At 47.7% G+C, this 21,796-nt stretch overlaps 2 protein-coding genes across 2 annotated transcripts; both read right to left on the reverse strand.

Annotated features, from left to right (window-relative positions):
- Positions 1 to 1,361: 1,361 nt before the first annotated feature.
- On the reverse strand, positions 1,362 to 2,742 carry DEFA6 (defensin alpha 6). The gene is made up of 2 exons (XM_054499550.1): positions 2,509 to 2,742; positions 1,362 to 1,592 (listed from the first exon to the last, which is right to left on the reverse strand). Exons 1-2 carry the CDS (start codon positions 2,699 to 2,701, stop codon positions 1,483 to 1,485), a joined length of 303 nt encoding a protein of 100 aa, XP_054355525.1. The 5' UTR covers positions 2,702 to 2,742; the 3' UTR covers positions 1,362 to 1,482.
- Positions 2,743 to 12,181: 9,439 nt separating this feature from the next.
- DEFA4 (defensin alpha 4) lies at positions 12,182 to 14,674 on the reverse strand. Its single transcript, XM_054499075.1, has 3 exons — positions 14,585 to 14,674; positions 13,089 to 13,272; positions 12,182 to 12,502 (listed from the first exon to the last, which is right to left on the reverse strand). The coding sequence occupies exons 2-3, from the start codon at positions 13,258 to 13,260 to the stop codon at positions 12,381 to 12,383; spliced, it is 294 nt and encodes a 97-aa protein (XP_054355050.1). The 5' UTR covers positions 13,261 to 13,272; positions 14,585 to 14,674; the 3' UTR covers positions 12,182 to 12,380.
- Between the last annotated feature and the right edge of the window lie 7,122 nt (positions 14,675 to 21,796).

Raw genomic sequence — 21,796 nt, forward strand, 5'->3', positions numbered from 1 at the left:
CCCCACTTGCTAGGTGTCAACCCCACTTGCTAGGCCACCCCCCCACTTGCTAGGTAACTCCCCCACCCTTGCTACCTGACTGTGTTATTTATTCCCCACCTTTGATGTCTAAGTCTCTGACCGTCTTTATCAAGAATCCTGTTAGGTACCATAGTCAGGTTTTGAGGCAGCTGCCACAAGGTTATGGAGGAGGAAATGAAGCCTCCATTTTCGTGCTGGGTTTGTCAAGTCCATTCAGGTAGAAAGGGGCAAAGTCGGGCTTGGAAATGGGTTTTGTGACTCCATGTTTCTCCTCGTTCAGAACTGCCTTGGAGAACCATTCCCTCCACGTCTTCTCTCTGCATTTTAGAGAACTGGAAAATAGGCCACTTTAACATGGCCTCTCGACCCAACAGAAGGGCAGGAGAACTGGGAGTCTGGCCAGACCTCTGGATGAATGTCAGGGTTGTTGTTCTACCCAGGACTATCTGTTGTCACCCTCTTGTCTCTGGACATGGTGACAAGGGACAAGGCAAAGAGAGAGGGCCTGTGTTCTTGTGGACATGTGGTGTGCATGAGGAAGCAGAGTGGGTGGTGTAGGATGACTCGCTATGGCTGTGGGCTCACCCTAGTGGGACATAGGGTTGGCAAGATTCTGGCCAGAGTCAGAAGGGCCAGGACCCCACGTTCCTTCCTCCTGTATTTGTATCCCATGCAAACCAAAAATAAAATTCTAACCCCTCCAACCAACTGAATGGACCCCTCCTCTCAGCCCAAGGCATTCCAATGTTAACCTGAAACACTAGTTCAGGCCATGATGGGACGGGGGGATCAGGAATGCCTCATTATACCCTCCTCCTGTTGGAATTCAGGTCCAGCTGGCCAGCATTAACATTAAAACAGAGTGCTTAAGGCCAGGTGCGGTGGCTCATGCCTGTAATCCCAGCACTTTGGGAGGCCGAGGTGCACGGATCACTTGAGGTCAAGAGTTCGAGACCAGCCTGGTCAACATAGTGAAACCCTGTCTCTACTAAAAACACAAAAATTACTTGGCATGGTGGTGCATACCTATAATCCCAGCTACTTGGGAGGCTGAGGCAGGAGAATTACTTGAACCCAGGAGGTAGAGGTTTCAGTGAGCCAAGATCGTGCCACTGCACTGCAGCCTGGGCAGTAAAGCCAGACTCCATCTCAGAAAGCAAAAAACAAAAAACAAAAAACCCAAATCCTCTCTTCTCCCAACATCCTCTCTACCATTTCTCTGGTCTACACAGAAAACTCTTTTGAAGAGCTAGTGTTTTGAGATACAACTTGGGTTTTTGTTTTTGCATCTGAAGAATCCTGAATTATCAAACACCAGAAAAGCACAAACACAAAAGAACTTGCTGAAAGGACTTTATTTGAGATTAGGAAACAAAGTTGACGACAAAGTATAGGACACACAACAGTTTCCTTCTAGGTCATAAAGCAAATTATGAATACAGTTCTGTCTGTTCTCATCCCTCAGAGGCAGCAGAATCTGTGGTTAATACCCATGACAGTGCAGGTCCCATAGGAATATTCTGTTGAATAACAGGACCTTCTGCAATGGCAAGTGAAACTCCTTGTTGAGCCTGGGGACAGAGAGAGAGAGCATCAGAAATTGAGCACCAGGGTCAGCAGCAGACAGTAAAGAGAATCTTCAGGAAGTTGCATGCTTGCTGACATGTAATGCTGGCTGCATTACAGCCAATAGCATGATCACACCATCAATAGGAATAAATACGCAGAACAGTGTTGGTCACACACAGGATTAGAGACCCATTCTGATATGCTGCACTTATCTGCTCCTGCCTTGTCACACACATATCTGAACGCACCCATATGACTATCTCCAGTTTCCAACGTTCCTATAAAAGTCAGATTAAAAAACATTCCTTTAGCAGCTGGATGTGGTGGCTTACGCCTGTAATCCCAGCACTTTGGGAGGCCAAGGTGGGTGTATTACAAGGTCAGGAGTTCAAGACTAGCCTGGCCAAGATGGTGAAACCCTGTCTCTAATAAAAAAAAAAAAAAAAAATACAAAATTTAGCCAGGCTTGGTGGCTGGTGCCTGTAATACTAGTGACTTGGGAGGCTGAGGCAGAGAATTGCTTGAACCCAGGAGGTGGAGGTTGCAGTGAGCTGAGATAGTACCACTGCACTGCAGCCTGGGTGACAGAGCGAGACTCCATCAAACAAAACAAAACAAAGCAAAGCAAAACAAAACATTCCTTTAAAATTAGGCTCTCTTCCTTGAAGTAGAGACTCCTCAATCCATTTCTACAAAGCAAAAAATTAGAAAATTTCATAGACTTATCATAGAATTAAAAAATCTTTAGAGAAGTCATGCCTTGAATATCACTGATTCTTCCTTTTCAGTACAAACATAAAGTAATTGAGGCCTGGGGAGGTGATCACCTAAGAGAAAGAGCCAGCTGTTGGATCTAATTCTAGAGGTGCTTGGTTTTCCTCTCTGCACTCCTAGCTCTGCAATGCTGGTGTCTCTTACCCAAAGCTCTAAGACTTGAGCTTGCATCCCCTGCAAAGGAGATGGAAAAGTCCTGGTCATCTGTCCCACGCTGCTCCTGGGCATCAGCCTCATAAGCTCTTGCCTGGAGTGGCTCATCCTTGGCTTGGAGTGGCTCAGCCTTGGCCTGGAGGGCCATGAGGAGAACAGCAGTGAGGAGGGTGAGGGTTCTCATGGCTAAGGTCACTGGAGGAGAGAGAGCAGGAGCAGATGTGTGGAGAGTGAGGAGCCAGCCTGGATTTATAGGTCTGCTGGGAGAAGGCTCAGGGACAGATGTTGTGATGAGATGGGGTGTGCATGTGATTGGGGAGCAGAAGAGCTACCCTTGCCCTCCAGGTCCCTTTGATGCTCCTTTGTTCTCCAAGGTTCATTGTAGTGTGAGGCTGTTTATTGAGTGTCTGTTCTGGTCCCAGCTGATAGTGATGATAAGAACAGTGTACATTTTCCTGTTTTCCATCTGCTGGAATATTTACTTCTTAATATTCAAAATAGAAAAAAACAGTGCTTTCATTGAATAAGTTCAGGAATCAAATACCTCTTATTTTCTGAAGGTGGGATTGGCCACTCTCTGGAGGTCTAGACCTTGAGGCCAGAGCTGGATCGCACTAGAGTAGAGAGTTAATTCATTGCAGGATTCAGGCGGCATTTCTGCCCTCATGAAGGAGGCTTTGAGATTATGGGGTGAGTAGGCTCTTGTGAGGCACAGTGTGGAGAAGATAATGACTTTATCAGCCTATAAGGGAAAAGAACTCAGTGGGATACTACGTAAAGAGTTAGTAAAACTAAAGCCAAAAGATTTATTTCAAGAAACCCATGTGATCTGAGTGTATCAAGTAAAATATGTACTAGGTATTTCTCTCCACTTTGAGAAATATTGAAACAACTGACATGCCCACAATCCCCCTCCGAAATTTTATTTTATTTTTTATTTTAGAAAATGTTAAATCACCCACAAGGACCATTCAAAGGGTAAAAGGGGTAATGAGCCTCCATCTTTGCCCCAGCCCTGCAGCTCTGCTCCAGGAAATCTCCACTTAAAAATTAAATATGTTGGTTTGCACTTTGTTTTTTCCCCCTAATGCTGTAATTTGAATACTTTGTAGCTCAAAACATATAGAACTCTACCATTATTTTCATAGTTTCTTGTTTCTGTTCTTCTATTCAGGTGTTTTATCCATTTTGAGTTAAGTTTTGTATATGGCAAAAGAGAAGGGTCCAGTTTTATTGTTTTGCATGTGGAAATTGTATTCCCACCACCATTTATTGAAGAGACTCTCCTGTCCCCATTGTGTCTTCTTGATGCACTTGTCAAAAGTTACTTGACCATATGTGTTTGGACTTATGTCTGGACTCTCAATTTTATTTCACTGGTATGTGTCTGGTTTTATGCCAATACCATATTGTTTTGATTACCATAGCTTTGTAATATAATTTAAAACCAGGAATTGTGATGTCTTCAACTTTGTTTTTTTTCTCAGAATTGTTTTGTCTATTTGGGTTCTTTCACCATTTCATATAAATTTTAGGATTTTTTTTTTATTTCTGTGAAGAATGCCATGGGGATTTTGATAGGAATCATGCTGAATCTGTATATTGTTTTGTTTGGGATAGACATTTTAACAATCTTAATTCTTCCAATTTTCAGCCCAGGATATCTCCATTTACTTTTACTTTCTTTAATTTCTTTCACTATTTTTTTTTTTCATTTCCAGTGTGTAGATTCTTCACCAGCTTCTTTCTTCCTAGGTGTTTTATTTCTTGATGCTATTGTAAATGGAATTGTTTTCGTGATTTTTGTTTCAGTTTTGTTAGGGAATCTTTGGGCATTTAAAAAATGCGTTTGTTTTGTGTTTATTTGAATTTTGCCTTCATTTACCCAGTAGGAGATGACCATTTAGCTAAGATCTAAATTTCTAATTAAACTTTCCCTCTTCAACCCAAACTGTAATTGTCCATTGTGAGTTGTAGCTGTCTATGCCTCTTTCCCCAGTAGTTCATGGGAAAGGCAATAATTACTGTATCACCTGGAAATCCTACCCTAGAGCTGTTACTCAGATACCCTGATCTAGCTAAGAGGACAAGATACTTCTGTAAATAAGTGATCTAATTTGTCTTGACTTAAAGGAGCATTTTGGAATTGTATGTTCTGTCTTTGGAAACTAAGAAGTGTTCCCAGCCTATTTTAATTGAAATAGAAGATAACGCAGACCAATCCCCATGGGCATTGGTAAATATTTAGACAGATGGGGTGCAGGAAGGCTTATCAGGATCCATATCGCAGCTTGTGAAGTCACCACAGGCACCACGCCAATGGTCGGAACGCCTGGAAGTAAACAGAACTTCTAGATCAGTAGAACATCGAAGGGTGTCAGGGACAAGGGAACTTCACGTAGTTCCTTTGCCTCTCTCTACTTACCTTCCTGCTCCTAGAGTCACATACATGCAAATACTGAAGCACAATCTCTATTTTGAAGAGCACATTACTCTAGGATCCAGCTTTCAATGATCATGCAAAAAATCGAGGCAGGTATATCTCCCCCTTGTTTAGCCATCAGGCTCCTGCAAGAGAAGTAACCTCCCTACCATGACCCACAGTCACCAGGACCTCATCTCTGCTAACTGCCTTTCTTGAGTTAACCCCACCCCACTCCCATATGGAAGCCCTAATAAGAACCGAGCATCTTGGAGATGCCACCGAGATGAAGTTGACTTAGGCCAAGGGCTGTCTCTCTTCTCCTCAGTGGCTCCAGCATGCCTCCACACTGAGATGTCCTCACACATCAGACGCTGACCTAGCAGAGCCCACACTATCTTCCAGTAAAGAACCTGCCCTTATAGAGAATTGGGCGCGCAGCACTGCAGTAGCACCTTAAGGACAGCAGGTGGCACTCCTGCCCTTAAATAGTAATTTACCCAAGAGGGACTTCAAATGGGAGCGCTGTAAAGTGCGGTTCAGCAAACACGTTGCTTTCTTCTGCACCCCAAAGTGTACATATTACAACATTAGTTCAGGGGGCACAGAATACACTGCTGCTGGCTCCGTGTCAGCGGTAGATGCTGGCCCTGGAAGGCTGACCTGCCCCGTCTCTAACCTAGTGTTTTGATGTCGTTCCCCCTTGTGCTGGCTGCGGGGCTGAGGACCTGAGTCTGGGGGCCTCTGCTCTTTCTCCTGGGTGGCAGTGCTCCGGTCCCTGCCTCCCTCTCAGTCTGTGGTAGAGACTCGACAGCCAGGGCGGGGCAGGTTCTCAGTCTATGCTGAGGTCTCACCTGGGCCTTGCCTCTGTCTCCCCCAGGTGGCTGCCAAACCCCAGTTAGAACAGAGTGAGTCTGTATCTTGTGGTCCCTTTCACCTTTCTTTCTGGGCTGCACCAGAACCTTGGCAGAACTCAGTGGTTTACGCAAAAAATGGTGTTACATCTAAAAGTCTTTGCAACACTTTCACTTCCACCCCCACCCACCCCGCCCCCAGCACAGTGTCCTGGGCTTGCCACCAGTGTCAACTTTGAGTGTAGACACAACTGAAACTGTTCCTTCATACACATGCAGTTAAACTTTCAGACACTCCACAAGAGCCTTGACACCCTCAAGCTGGGGTAAATATCCTGGGGAAGCTGTGGGTGGGGGTGCAGGTGTGGGTGTGAGAGGAGAGAGGCCTTTAGCAGCAGCAAGGATATTCCCACACTCCCTGAGGCTGTCTGGTGACCCCAGCAGACACAGTGAGTGTGGACCTTGGGCAGGGCCCTGGGACATGGTTTTGACCCAGTGTGGAAGGGCAGTCATGGAACACAGTGTGCGTGTTAGCGTGGGGTAGGGCGGGCGCTGCATGGGGGTGAGCTCTGAGAACTGTCCATCTCCCAGCCCCTGAGAGTACACTGCCCTGTCCCTCCCCTTAGCCTTTTGTCCACCTCCCTGCAGGGAGGGTCCTGGTGCTGCCTGTGCCACACAGCAACTCCCGGGCCTGCAGATCCAGCTGGGACAGGCAGGAGCTCCAAGTCCCCTGCACTTTGTCCACCTTTCCCAGCCGCCTCTCACAAGCTGTCTATGTGTCTGGTGTTGTTGCCTGCGGCAATTTTTACAAATGACTATGAAAGAATAACTCTCTTGGGCTGTTTTAAAATGTGGTCCCAATTCTTGGACTCTTCTCCCACAGAAAGGGAGGTTTACTTCTTTCCTGTTGGATCTAGATCGGGTGACATCTTCACCAACAGAGTGCACCTGACTTAGCACCGTGCCGTTTGCTGGGCCCAGGTGCTAAGACACTGATATTTTTCACTTTCACCATCTTGGATGGTGCTGCAGTCTGAATATTTTTGTCCCTCTGAAATTCATATATTGAAATATTAAACCACCAGGTGATAGCATTAACAGGTGGTGCCTTTGGGGAGGTGAGTAGGTCCGGAGGGCACCTCATGAATAGGATTAGTGCCCTTATAGAAGAGACCCCAGAGAGCTCCTTCATTCCTTCCATCAGGTGAGAACACAGTGAGGAGGTGCCATCTATGAACAAAAAAGCTGGTCCTCAGCAGACACCAAGTCTGCTGCCACCTTGATTTGGACTTCTCAACCTCTAGAACACTGAAAAATATATCTGTTGTTCATAAGCAGCTCAGCTTATGGTCTTTTTTTTTAAATAGCAGCTCAAATGGACTAAGAGGGCTGGTCACTTGGGGGCCCAGACACCGTGCTTTGAGGAAGTCTCAGCCTTGCACAGGAAGATGAACTGAGGGCACCTGCAAGGGTGAGCTAGAGAACACAGAACAGCCGGCTTTCTGGGAAAAACCAAAACCCTGATTTACAGTGTTTGTAAATTTCTGTGGTTAGAATCCTCCCAGCTCTGGACAGTTTAAAAAATGTCACACAAACCACCTCTCTCATGAGCCGGCCTGATCTGGCCCCAGCACATCACAAGGTCCCATCCCTCAGCCCTGTGAGAGCTCCCAGCTAAGCCAGCACTGCCTGCCACCTGTGCGCGAGTGTCTCAGCCCTGAGCTCCACAGATCCCAGCAGAACCTCTCCTCTGATGCCCGTGGAAGGAGCCAGGCCCAAATTGCCAAGGTATGAGTGAAGACCTGATTGTGCTGTTTCAATCCACTGTGTTTGGGACATCTTTTCACACAGCAGTAGATGAACAGAGGGCATTTTCACAGTCTTGGTGAGAAGCTGGACTTGTGCATTTTTGCGTGTGTAAACTTCTACTTCTCTAAAATATTGGTGAAGTAGGACTGAATCCTCTCACCTTAGTCCCAAGGTGTCACAAAGAGCCCATTGTGGTGGGAGCACGAGATTGTGGACTGTTTGGAGTGACCGAAGAACCTCTCACCCATTCTTTGTTTAAATTCTTCCTGCTGGGAGCAGGGGTGGTGTGGGAGCCAGGTGGAGTCTCAACCTCTGCCCTCAGTAACAGACTCAGAGGAGGCCATAGGACTGAGGAGTTGGCTGGTACAACAGAGAAAGAAGTGGGGATTTTCTCTAGGAGATTAGCTACAAAGGGCACAGAGAGATGACCACGAATGACATGGCTGTCACCTGAGGAGACATCCCAAAGTAAGATCAAGAGAAACAAAGGGGAAAAAAGGTGAAGAAAACAAAGTAACTCATGCTTTGAGTCCTTGGACCAAGCATTTCCTAAAGCCAGAATTCCTAGGTATGGGAGTGAAAATGTTGACTCAGGGCTGGGCAAGGTAGCTCAGCTTGTAATCCTAGCACTTTGGGAGGCTGAGGAGGAAGAATTGCTTAAGGCCAGGAGTTTGAGACCAGCTTGGGCAACATAGCAAGACCCCTGCCTCTTAAAAAAAATGGTGACTCAGCTTGACATGATTTCTAATGTTTTACTCCAAGACTCCACTAAGATGCTTGAAAAAGATCAAAAATACCAAACTCGGAGAGCCTGAGGCAAAGATGGTGCTGTGCACAAGGACAGGAGATGAGAGAAGATGACAAGTGTTCTGGAGCAGCTTGAGAGCAGATGACAGGTGTCCCAGGAGCAGCTTGGGTATCAGGCTCCCTGGTGATTCCCATGCACAGCCCCGGGGAGAACAGCCTTATTGATGCTGAGCAGTGGGGAAGGAGGGACGGCTACATGAGTGGCTGGAAGGACAGCGGGTGAGTCAGGGATGGGGAGCTTCATAGTTGATGTTCAGAAATGGAGGAATTCCAGGTGGTGGCAGGAGCTAGTGGGTGGCCATGGGGTGGAGGGCTGGGACAAAGAAGGGGTGGGGTCACTGTCATCCAGGAGGACAAAGCACTGAGAGGCTGGGAGGGTGACTGGCCAGGTAACATTACAGTGAAAGACCGTTTCCCATAATCTTAAGTTTCTTAGTGAGTTGAATGGCTTTGAGCAGCAAAGGGAAAAAATACATAGGTTTAGGAAAGAGAATAAGTAGTTATCTGATGTCTTCCATTCTGGTCCTGCTTGTGAGAAGAGTTCAAGTTCTCAAACAGAGAAACAGAAAAGAAAAAAATGCCTGTCTTGTATTAAAAAAAAAATTCACAAGACTTTTAAGAAATGTCAAGGAAGTATTTATTGAAGACTGTTGAAATAAGACTCAAAACACTGCAATAGGGTGAGCCATTGAACTCAACTGTCCTGAAGCCCAAGGCAGGAATACGTAGGCCCTGGGTTAAGCTAGTGGAAAAGTTCTGGTAGTTGTTGGTGGGGAAGTTGAGCAGTGTGATTGGGCAATCTGTGTTTGCTAATTTATTAGCAGATAGGCTCCTATCTTCCCACAGAGACAAGGCTGCTATCCCCTTGGGTAATTACATTTATAGGGATGAGGCATCTGACTTACTCTTTATTGTTCTATCACTCAAGTGATTCAAGGTAGAAAATGTCTTGTACGTCATCAGTAAACATAGAGTGCATCCAAATGAACATTTCTGGGTCTCACTTGAGGCCGAGCAAGTTGCCCTGGTTGTTTGGAGACCCTCACGCCTCTCCCTGCATTCTCTGTCCCTAGAGTTTGCAGCTGTCATTGCCCACCCTAGACTGCAGTAGCAGAAGCCACATGTGGTGCTCCCAGTGTGCCTTTATCCACACAGAGGAGCATGGAGGCTCCGTCCTCGTCTGGCCCTTTCCCTTGGATTGATGGATGCTTCTCAGCACATCAACCTGAATTCTACTCCATCCTTCTCTGTTACAACAGCAACTCCTCTTAATTCAATGGAGGTTGACCTCCTGCATAGCTCTTGCCCTGATTCTACATTCTCTACCTAATTTTCTGCTTTAATCATTCTTTTAATCTATTGAAAGTTTAAACATCTTTATGTTTCAGTTTAAGATTCACCATGAAATCTATCCTTGGCATTCCAAGACAGAATGGTCTTTTCCTTCTTCCAAAAGTACTAATGCTTCATTAAACCACATTTTACCCATCATAGTCTCCTATATTTTAGTCTTTTTAATTAGTTTTTTTAAGGAATGCTGTCACATGGACTAGACACACGGGCTGCTTTACCTCTGTAGGCTTCAGTATTTTTTTTTGTAAGCTATTTAGGAAAAACAATGCAATTTTGTATCAATATAAATTTTGAGTACAATTAATTAATTTAGTTGAAATTAATTTATTGATCATGTGCAATGTATTAGGTGGTCATCTATGCACTGTGGTAAGATGATGAGGAAAACATGCAGCTTCCCTCCCAGTGTTGGGAGACAAATGTTCCAGAGAGTAAATGAAATGCACAGATGTGAGATAGCTTACAATTCTACAGTTAAAAATAAAGAGAAGAGGGTGATAGAGGTCGCCAGGGGGAACTAGTTGCAATTTAAAATTAAGAAATCAGCAAAGCCCTCAGTGACAAAGGGAAGTTCTAGCCGAGACCCCAGGATCTAGGGCGCAAGCCAGGTGGACTTCTGGGAAGTGCAGAAATTGCGTGATGGAGTCAGCCCGACTCAGTGGACGGTTAGGAGCAATATGCAGAGTTACAACAAGAACCGCATGACTTCAAGTCAGTGGCAGTTACAGGAACCCAAGGAAGACTGTCTGCCTTTCACATCCTGAAACCCAAAATGTCACCTTCACCTTCGATACAAGGGAAAGACCTTGGACCATTTCTTTGTCAATCACAGACCCACTGTGTCTTCCCTGGGACCTGTATTGGGTTCCCCAGCTGTGAAGTGTCTCAGTGGGGTGCCTGGACCCCTGAGCTGCCTCTTCCGACAGGCAGAGCCTCAGTCTGGGGCTGAGACCTGCTCAGAATCTGCATGGGGTAGATGTGGAGAACACCTGCTTCCTTCTCCTGAGCTCTGGGCATTGTGGGTGGTTGGTGTTGGTGGTCACAGCTGTGTCTTGGCCCATCAGATTGTTTTGGTCAAGAATGGGGAATAATCCTACTAGGATCACTGTCCCTTTCTTTGCAAACTGTAGTTTCTCTGTCATTCTTGGAAGTTGTGGGGGCATTCTATGAATGACCCTCCAGATAAGAGGAGCCATGGCTTGAACAGAGAAGTTATTTTTTCCAGCATGTGTAGTGGATTCATAAACTGGAACTGCTAGATCCAAAATATAAGAAATCTGTGGCTCAAGCTGGACTCGTCCCTGGAGCTTTGTGGTCATGTCCTCATAGGCCGTTGACAAGACATCCTCAACTATTATTAAAGGTACAGTGGGTTTCTAGGGTAGGGACAGAGAGGAGAGACAGGAAGAACGGTCACATCATACCCCAGCAAGATGTCAGCCTGGCCCTCAGGTACACCGGGGTTAGGCAGTGACCCTGTTCTCTTGGAGGGGAGGAGGAAGACAAGCTCAGGAAGGTACAGACCCCACGTATGCTGTGCCTGGTGGGGAGGCTGCAGTTGGAGGTAGGACAGCAGGGGACGCTGTGGCCTTCCCGGCAAATGCTCTGAGCATCTCAGAGGGCGCTCCTGGTTCATTCCCTTTCGCTAGACCTGGTTTCTTGCTCAGTCACTGATGTGCAGGATGTTGTGGTTGTCAGAGCCTCAGCCTGCAGCAACAACAGGAATGTAAGGTTTCCGGTGAAGCTGTATTTTCCAAGCAGAATCAGGTTCTCAGCAGCTTTAAGGCAACCCAAGAGAGTGCGTGTTGCAAAGTGCAGTGGAGCATTTGTGTGTGTGGGTTTTCTGGGTGTGAAGATGACTTTATGGGTGTGAAATCCAGGTCTTAGTAGACGTGGCTGGAGGGTGCTCTTAATGAGGACATCCCGTTGTTGGCTGCTGTGCTTTCTGTTCCATGCACCCCGCCTTTGCTAACAACCCATTTCCCTCTTAATTAAAGTTGTTTCAGTGGATCTCCTGTAACCCTATGTCTTAAAAGGCAAATGTGTGACCTGGACACGTTCAATAAAACTCCAATATTTTGACGCAAAGGATGGTGGTTTTTCCCGAGAAGTAGTGAGGTTGTGAGTAGCTAAACTGGAAGCTGACATTGATTTTTTTTGCCTAGCATATGAGAGTTGTCTTTGAGAGTGAATCCATTCAAAATGAGGCAGAATGAAAAGACAGAGCAGTGGATGGTGAGATCAGTGGCATCATTTGTGCCTTCGTTTCAATTTGTGTCTGAAGCCATGGCTCCTCCTTAAAAATTCCAGATTTTGAAACTTTAATTTGTTCAAAAATATTGATGTAGGATTCTGGCAATTGCTTTCTAGTGTCTTGACACAGACACATATCAAACTTTAAAGAGGTGTAAACAAAGAAATCTTGTTACGAGATATTTATTTAGGATCAAGAAAGATGTTAAGGACAAAGTATAGGAGAAACAACCATTTCCTGTGGCTCTCAAATGAAATTATGAGCTCATTTTTCTGTATTCTGCAAGCTCAGCTGCAGAAGCATGTGAAGCTCACGCGACCAATGATGGCATTCCCAGCATGACATTCTCTTGGACAGCAGAACGTTAATCCACAAGCGTGCAGCAGTATGTGAAACTTATACCACCGATGATGCAGTTCCCAACACGAAGTTCTGTTCGCTGGCAGAATACTAATCTGCAAGAGCAGACCATGCCCCTTGTTGAGCCTGGGAACACAGAGAGAGCATGAGAAATTGAGCACCAAGGTCAGCAGTGGGTGGTAAAGGGAATCTTGGAGAAGTCACATGCTGGCTGACAGGTGATGTTGGCTGCATTAGGGCCGGTAGCATGAACAACCTCAGTCAATAGGAATAAATACACAGAGCAGTGCTGGTCACGCAGGATTTGAGACTTATTCTCATTTGCTCTCATTTCTGTGCTTCTGCCCCATCACACACACACCTGAACATACTCTTAAGCCCATCTCCAGTTTTTAAAAGTTCCTCTATAGGCAGAATAAAATATTCTCCCTATACTATCTACTTGTTTAGATCCAGAAAGAACTAGTCAATCTGTCTCTCCATATCTTAACCCTAGCGAATTTTATAGACATATCTTGGAATCAAGTCTTTGGAGAAAGAAGACTACTTACATTTGTTTGTTTCACTATTCAGTTTGGAGATAAGAAAATCAAGGCCCAGAGATGCTAAGTAAAGCCACCTAAGTGACATCCACCATTGAGACGTGATTCCAGAGCCTGTCTCCCATCCGTCCCTCTAGACTCTATAGCTTTTTTATGCTGGCCTCGCTCACCTGAAACCTGAAGAGCAGAGCTTTTATCCCATGCAAAGGAAATAGATATGTCCTGGTCGTCTGCCCCAGGCTGCTCCTGGCCTGCAGCCTCATCACCTCTTGCCTGGAGTGGGCCTGCCTGGACCTGGAGGGCTACCAAGAGAATGGCAGCAAGGAGGGCGGTAATCCTCATGGCTGGGGTGACCTGGAGGAGGGAGAGTAGGAGCAGCTGTGTAGGGAGGGAGAAGCCAGCTTGGATTTATAGCTTTGCTGGGAGAAGGCTCAGAGACAAGAAACCTTTGGCCTTCTGAGTGAGAGGAGGTGTGCATTTTGTTAGAGAGGATGCTGGCTCCTATTGGCCTTGACGTCCCTGGAATGCTCCTCTGCTCTCCCAGCTGTCTTCACTGGAAGCTCAATGTTTGGTGTCTGTGCTAGGTTGAAGTTGATGGTGATGATGAGGACCCTGGCATTTTTTCCTGTTTTCAGGAAATACCTAATATTTCCTGGTTAAATCTTTAATATTCTAAAAAGAATGGAAACAGTGCTTTCATTCAATAATTTAAGAGAGCAAATGCCTCTTATTTCCTGATAATGGGCCCTACTATTCTCTTCAGGTCTAAACACTGGTGCCAGACCTGAATTCCAGTGGAGTAGAGAGTAACTCATTGCAGGCTTCAAGGTCATTATACCCTTATGAAGGGGTGACTGAGGTTATGGGGTGAGTAGTCTCCTGTAGGGGCCAGAGTGAAGAGGACAATGACCTTATCAGGCTACAGGTGAAATGAGCTGAGTGAGAGAGATAAAGAGTTGTGTAAGGTTCATGAGTTGCTATGTGCATACACGTGGTCCTTTCTCTCACAGCATGTAAAAAATCAGCTCAACATGGATTGAAGACTCAACATAGACCTGAAAAGACCTGAAACCATACAACTGCGGGAAGCACATACAAAGATAAAGCTTTTGACATTGATGTGAGTAATGATTTCTTGGCTATGACACCAAAGGCACAGGCAATAAACAAATGGGAAAACAGACAAGCGGGGCTGCATTGAACGCTAAAGCATCTTCATAGCAAAGGAAACAATCAACTGAGTGAAACGGCAACCCAGAAAATGAGAGAAAATGTTTGCAAAGCCTACGTGGTAGAAGGGGTAAATATCCAAATAAATAAGGAAGTCAAACAACTCAATAGCAAAAAGCGAACAACCTGATTGAAAAACAGACCTAGGACCTGCAGAGGCTTCTCTCACAATAAAATAATGTTTTAAGGAGCTATGATCGTCTTTATTGGACATGTCAAGTAGGACACGTATGTTTGGAAGGAAACTTTTTGAGTTTCTCTATTGAGTTTGCTGGTAGCCATTATCCCCAGCAGCCACCAGACACCCAGATAGAAGTTCACAGTGGGGCTTCACCGCTGGGTCCCTCTGGGGTGGCCCCACAGTCAGAGATCAGACTGGGGACACAGCTTCAATATTGAAACCTCAATGTGAAAGTTTAAGTTTTGTGTTACTTACAGATCCTCAAGCTAGGCAGGGCGAGCAGAGAGGGCAGACAGCAGTCCTGTGTTGCAGGTCTTATGTAGCAAGAGCAGCCATGCACACAGAGGAGAGGACTTCCCTATTTAAGGTTCTTTTGGGATCAGGTGTCCTAATTTTTCAGGGTTACTTTCTATTGGGTACTTTAAATAACTGTTAACAAGGGCAGTTGAGAAATTTGGCAGAAAGCTGTAGTTCAAACAGGAGTCCACAGACGGACTGACCCCTCCTCTACTTTGGTCAGCCCTGGCCAGGCCCAGGCAGCAACCAACTATGGATTCCTCATGACTCCTAAGACAATTGATCCCATGATGCATATGCTGGTGGCTGAGGCTGAACTATCTGGACCAAGGGAATATTTAAAGCCACCAGGACAGCCTGGCCTGCATATTGTTGTATACACCTTGCAAGGAGACTAGGATCAGAATGCCACCCACACACAGATGAGGATTTGGAATCTGGTCTGGACTGACCTCCCCAGGCCCTGGGGTCTAACCATAAAAACAAATCCAAGCCATTCAGACAAGTAAGGTTGGAGAATACTTGGGTGAGACTGAATACCGCCTGGGCTTGTGTTGCTGGATAGGGCAGGTTGGAGGTTCCCGAGTAAAGGACGTGCATATAGCATGGGGTTCCCTAGAGGGGACAATCACCTTTTTGCTTGGCCTTAAATGGTTCAAGACTAAATGATTGTCTAGGCCATCCAGGCCAAGGACTCATCAAATGATTGCGTGAGATCTAATGTCGCTCAGAAGTCCCTCAGGAAGGTGGCCAAAGCTGCAGCGAGATTGGTGTTAGCTTGTGTCAACTTGTGTTGTGAGCTCAAATACCCTGTTCCCAAACAAGTCCCGTAGGCTTATGAGTCTCCCTACACCCAGAGTTAGGAAGATGGTCACTGGGTGCGTGGGATGCATAAGCTTTCCCTTGTGTGGTCCCTCCTGGGTTATTTGAGGGGGAGTCCCAGGGAGACTAGTGCACATTTTAAAATGTACCACTCTCCACCATCCTCCTCCTCATAGTGAGGTAAACAGGATGAGGTTTCTGGAAATGAGAAAAGAATGCAGTCATTCCTGAGGGAATGAATACCTACAGTGAGGTTGCTGAACCCAGTATGCAGGCCAGGCAGCCCCTGCCGCCATGGGAGGGTCGTGCACAGCGCTGGTCCAGCAGGCTGGGTGCTCAGGGCCCCCCCTGCAGCTCTGCATGAAGGCAGCAGGCACTGGGCTGTGGAGGACTGGGGGCAGTGGCGCTCTCAGTCTTAAGGAGGGAGGAGACATCTCAAGCCTCACTAGGGGTGGTTGCTGTTCCAGAGCAGTGAAGTCGGCTGCCCCTCTGAGGAAGCAGTGAGTTCCTGATGTGTCGCAGGCCCAGCAATTTCATCTTTGGAGGAAGTGGGCTCTGGACTCATTCCAGCAGAGGAAGAAATTAGGGCTATTTGGGGAACTGGGCCCCAGATGATGGTTTTAGGTTCTAGGGCATTAGTAGGTGCCTGAAGGGCCCAGTGGATATGGATGTAGAGGCAAAATGAGAAGGGGTGTGTGTGCACGTGGGGAAGGTCTGGTGGTTGTGGGAATGTCTCGTGTCCTGCAGAAGTGAAACTTGGACCAGCCTCCTGCACACAGAACACACTCCAATCCATAGGCATTTTCCTAGTAATGTAGGAGAGAGCTGTTATTGGCAGAGCTGGTTAGATTTGGGTGTGATATTGTACCAGACAGGTCTTCCAAGTCCATATTTTTTGGCATAACTTGTAGGGCAGCCTCATGATCTGATCCAAGCCTTGTGGTTTCCTTGCAGTAGGCGGTTTAACTAATGGGTTACGCTGAAGACAGATGGGGATCCCAGCAAAATACCATTCTAAGGGGTCATCTGCAGGGTCCTCAGGAAAGCATGAGCTAAGAAAGCATGGGTCCAGGTACTGGACGTGAGCCAATGCCGTGTCCTGGGGGTGGTGAGATCCATACCTTGTGGCAGGAAGGAGAGTAAGGTGAGTCTGGTTTGGGGATGACCCCACAGTCAAGATGAGATTCCTTGGTGTCTCTGGTTCTGGTGAGGCCACTGTTTCCCAGGACAAACCCTTGGATCGGAGCACTGTCTTCTGAGGTGATGGCCTTTTGGGTAGGGGTGGCCTTCCCAGCTGGTCACTCAAGAAGAGAGAGGGTATGGGCTGGTGTTGCACAGGCCGCTGGCCTCTGTGGGACTCCATGGAAGCATTTACTGAAAGCTTGAGTGGTGCTTTCCTTGGTGGGGGGATAGGACATTTCCATCCATAAATCATATACATTGGAGCACAGGAGTGTCCCTAAGCCCATGAAAGTGTTTGAATGCTTTCTCTGCATGTGAGGCTCAAACCTTTCCGGCCACAGACTGAGTTTGTGCTGAGGCATCATTAGCTGGTTTGTATTCATGCCTGGTCATGGGGAAGGCCATCTGCCTCTGATTGTGGGGATTGCTGGTGTTTAAGCTTTAGTGCCATGGGTCCCATTCAATATCTAAGGATCGGGTTTCCTAGCTTGGATCCAGGTCAGGTGGCATTTGGGGTTTTGCCCCTCTAGCACAGTGCCTCAACATGCCCCAGTTTTCCAGCCTGGGGTTCAGTTTCTCACAGTGGCTGTCCTGTTCCAGCAGCTTTCTGGGATGCCAGGCCCCAGGCCTAAGAGCAGCCCTACAACGTTTACATACATAAGATACCCAGCAAGGCCAACCATAGAGAGCACTGACAGCTTATAATTCAGGGATTTCCTCAAGGTACTTTTACATCGATATTGATTATGGGGTGGGCTTTCACCAACATTTCTTCAGAGCATTTCTCTGCCATCGACACAGGACATGGTGATGGTAGTTTCATGTGGTCTTTGTCTGATGTAGTTGACATCCTCTAGTTTGATGGCTTTTTCTCCTCATTTAGTGACCCAGACTGTGCCCTCTTTGGGGTGCAGAGAAATAATCCCCACTTCCTTCAGGGAGGATCAAGTGGGAGATATTAGCTACCTTTCAAAGCAGGAAGAACTCGAGCTTCTGCTGGAGGCTGTATGTTAAGAGGCGAGGTCTGGTGTAGCAGAAGCATCCTAGGTCTGCTCTGTGGCAGCTGCCTGGACCATCAGTCCCCAGAGGATCACACCTCACTATCTGTATTAGTCCATTTTCATGCTGCTCATAAAGACATACCCAAGACTGGGTGATTTATACAGAAAAGAGATTTAATGGACTCACAGTTCCACATGGCTGGGGAGGCCTCACAATCATGGTGGAAGGCAAAGAGGAGCAAGTCACGTCTTACATGGATGGCAGCAGGCAAAGAGAGAGCTTCTGCAGGGAAACTCCCTGTATAAAACCATCAGATCTTGTGAAACTTATTCACTACCATGAGAACAGCATGGGAAAGACTTGCCTCCATGATTCAATTACCTCCCACCAGGTCCCTCCAACACATAGGAATTCAAGATGAGATTTCGGTGGGGACACAGCCAAACTGTATCACTGTCCATCCTCGATCGAGTCTTTAGTAAATGTTTGATGCTGAGACAGTGGACATCTTGTGATGGTACGTGGGGGTCTCATTATTGCAGAAAATGTGAGTGATGTTATCCATAAGGGAAAAAGAGCTCAACTCTTCTATGATCACCAGGGTGGGTGCCATGGTTGGTCTGGTCCAATTGTAGAAGAGCTGGTGGCCATGGTGTTGAGAATTAAGATAGTTAAGGCACTCAAAGGAGCTTGGTTCCCTTGACGAACCACTTGCAGGGGGACTGGAGCCTTTCCTAATTTGACTCAGTCTGTGCCCATGCCACAACTTTAATAAGCATGACTTTAGGAGGCCACTGTGTTGCTTGAGGGGGCCAGTGGCTAAGTGAGGGTCCCCTAACCCCCATGCTGACTTGCCCACCACCGCCCTGAAGTGGGAGCCCTGATCTGCATCAGTGATATCCGGTGGTTCACAAGAGGTAATAAAGCAAATGTCACAGAAAGAGAGCACCTTTCTCTACCAAGAGCCTTGGGTTGGAAGAGTCAATGGAAGTGCAGTGGATGTGTGTCTGCTCCTGCACAGCAGAAGGTGCTGGCTGTGATGGGAGAGGCCCAGTGAAGTCCATTTGCCACCAGCTGAAAGGGTGATGGCTCAGGAACAAGGGACTGCTGGCCACAGTTTTGCTTGCCTAAAGCTATGGTGGGAGACAGCTATGGTGTGGGGTGCCCTCTAATGTGGCTGTAGCTCTCATGATCTAAGGCTGGAGTACTCCATTCTGTCAGCACCTGAGGAATACAGAACTTGAGGGTCTGGAGTCTGTAAAAAACAAAAGAGGATCTCACCCAGGCCGTGGGAGGTGCATCTGACCCTTCACCTCCTGGGGACAGGACATCAGAGGCTGTCCACAGGCTCAGTCTGGAGGCCAAAGATGGCAGTAGTCTCACTGTGGATGCCTCACCCTTCGAGTGGTGGAAAGTAGCCTGGCATGTTTGTTCTGAATGCATGAGGCATGAATCGCCTGTAGGGGGACTGGAGTCTCCCCTAATTTGACCCAAACAGGTGCACGCAACAGAGGCCATGCCAGAGGCATTGGCTCCAGGGCACTCACAATATGTTGGGCACAGCCCAGGAATCTGTAAAAACATGACCCTGAGTGGGGGTTATGGCCACAGCAACCTCCCCTGCAACTGGCACCACCAGCTGTATGGCTGGGCTCAGCATACCCTCTCCTCCTATGCAGGCCCTGCTGTGATAAATGTGAAAGGTGGTTGCTGGCCAGTGGGCTCCCAGCCTGCAGGGCAGTGCTGCCTTCCCTGAGGTATGTGGACTCCCCATGTCCAACTCTTCCCGTGGCCTCATCAGGTCACCAATTGTTCGGGCAATAGGGTCGCTGCTGCTATTTCTCTCTGCTTGTAGGCAGGAGCTGAGTAACAGGGAAACCATGGCCTCAGCTTCCTGTCACTTGAAAGGACTCAGGTGCCAGGTTTGGCTTGTCCTGCAGGTGCTGTTCCCATTTTCCCAGGGAGACATGTGTGGCTGAGCCTCTGTCAGGAGGAATCAGACATGGAGCATGGCTGGAGTCTGGGGACACAGCAGCACCAGAACCTGTCCCGTAGTGCCTGTGTCTATATGGGCATTGTGTGTAGTGGTAGCCACCTTTTTAATGGGAGATAATGAGCTGCAGCTGCCAGGAAGTTTATGCCTGCAGAAGCCCATAGCCAGGATGGATGTGCTTTGTCCAGAGGCTCTAGGAGTCATGATTGGTGGTACTGAGGGCCTCTATATGAAACTCAGAACCTGGGACCTGGGCATGGCCTGAGAGACCACCTGCTGAGCCAGCTGCATGCTGTGTCCTGCTGTGGCCCCAGTTAAGACGTGGAGGGCTTCTGGGTGACGGCATCTGTGGGCCTCTGCAGAATGGACAAGTAGGGTGTAGGTGCAGGCAGAATGTCCCAGTATGCGCAGGGCCTGCCACAAAGTGGCTGGAGACTTGGGGTTTAACTGCAAGGTGAATTTGGTGGCCCACTGAGGACCAGGCTGTCTCTAGAATCTTTATAGCAGCGCTGGGCCTGAACTTTGTGTGGGTTGTGGCCCAGCCATGGTCTTGGAGGAAGCCACTAAAACGACCAGCATGGTTTTCACTTCCTTCTTCTAGGGGCTTCTGAGCAAAATGCTATCAATGTAATGCCACAAGGTACAGGGGTTCACACTGAATCACAGGGAGTCACGGGGGCATGAGTTACGGGCAGTAGCTGGCTTACTGAGACAGCCTGAGTGCAATTTGGTAAATGTGTACTGGGTCCCTTCCAAAGTCAAAGCAAACACAGACTGCGACCCGTCTGTGATGGGAATGAACAGAACGCATTGGCCAAGTCTCCTGCTGCGAAATGTTGTGCCCTGGACCTTTGTATGCCCTCTGTTAACTTGACTGTATTTGAGATCAGGGCCTTGATGGTCCTGGAGGACAATCTGGTGGCTGCTCTACTTGGATTCCATCATCAGAGAGTGGCAAGCACTGTTTCTGTCTTATATTTTAGTGGAGGAGACAAACAATAGGCAAAGTTATGATATACTATGCAGCCAGTGGTTATTATACAGAATGAAGGGATAACATTGAGGTGACCTGGAGTGCCCAGGTGACACGGTGTTGGGGGAAGGGTGCTGCTCAGCAGCGTCACCATGGCAGCCTCATTGTGGAGAGAACATCAGAGCAGAGGCCAGGAGGGGCCGGGTGAGTCCTGCAGAAACCTGGATGGGTCCAGGAAAAGGGAGAGCAGGTGTAGCAGCCCTGCAGCAGGAGTGTGGCCTGGCCCACGTGGCGGCCTCACCAGCAGCACCCGGAGTGGTTTCAGGAGGTCAAAGAGAGCACATGTGCTGCAGGTTGCTCGAGTCAGTAGTGGCTGCTGGTTCTGCATTTTCCATCCCCAACCCAGTGTCCTGAGGTCATTCCCTCCCATGCATGGCTGGAGGGGTGGTAACTATAGGCTTGGGGGCGCTACTCTGTGGCAAGGGTGGACTCAGCAGCCCAGGGCCCGTCAGGTTCTCAGTCTGTGCTGAGGTTGCACCTGTGCTTTACCTCCTTCTTGCCCACGTGACTCTCAAACTCCAACCCAAATTAGAAGAGGGGGATTCATCTCTTGTGGTCTCTTTCACTTTTCTTTCTGGGCTGCACCAGAACCTTGGCAGAACTCTAAGGTTTAAGCAAAAAACAAAAAAAAAGTGTTTTGTCTGAAAATCTTTGCAACACTTTCGCTTCCGTGTCCATCCATGATCTCCCCAGCCTGAGTTTCCCATTCTTTTCACCAATATCGACTCCCAGGCACAGTAGACGTGGCTGAAACTCTTCTCTCATCCACATGCTCTTGAATTTCCAGGTAATATTGAAGCAAGTCTGGACACTTAATAAGAGCCTTGACACCATCAACCTGGACACCATCAGAACCTTGATACCATGTTCTGGGAAAGCTGTGGGTGGGGGTGCAGGTGTGGGTGTGAGAGGAGAGAGACCTCCAGTGGCAGCAAGGATATTCCCACACATGCTGAGGGTGTCCAGGGGCCCCAGCGGACACAGGATGTGTGGACCTTGGGCAGGGTTCTGGTACATGGTTTTGACCTGGTAGGGAAGGGCGGTCGTGGAACACAGTGTGCACGTTAGCATGGGGCAGGGCAGGGGCTGTGTGGGGGTGAGCTCTGAGGACCAGCCACCTCCCAGCTCTTCAGAGTGC

The sequence above is a fragment of the Pongo pygmaeus genome, chromosome 7 (genome assembly GCF_028885625.2).
Source record: "Pongo pygmaeus isolate AG05252 chromosome 7, NHGRI_mPonPyg2-v2.0_pri, whole genome shotgun sequence".
Lineage (NCBI taxonomy): Eukaryota > Metazoa > Chordata > Mammalia > Primates > Hominidae > Pongo > Pongo pygmaeus.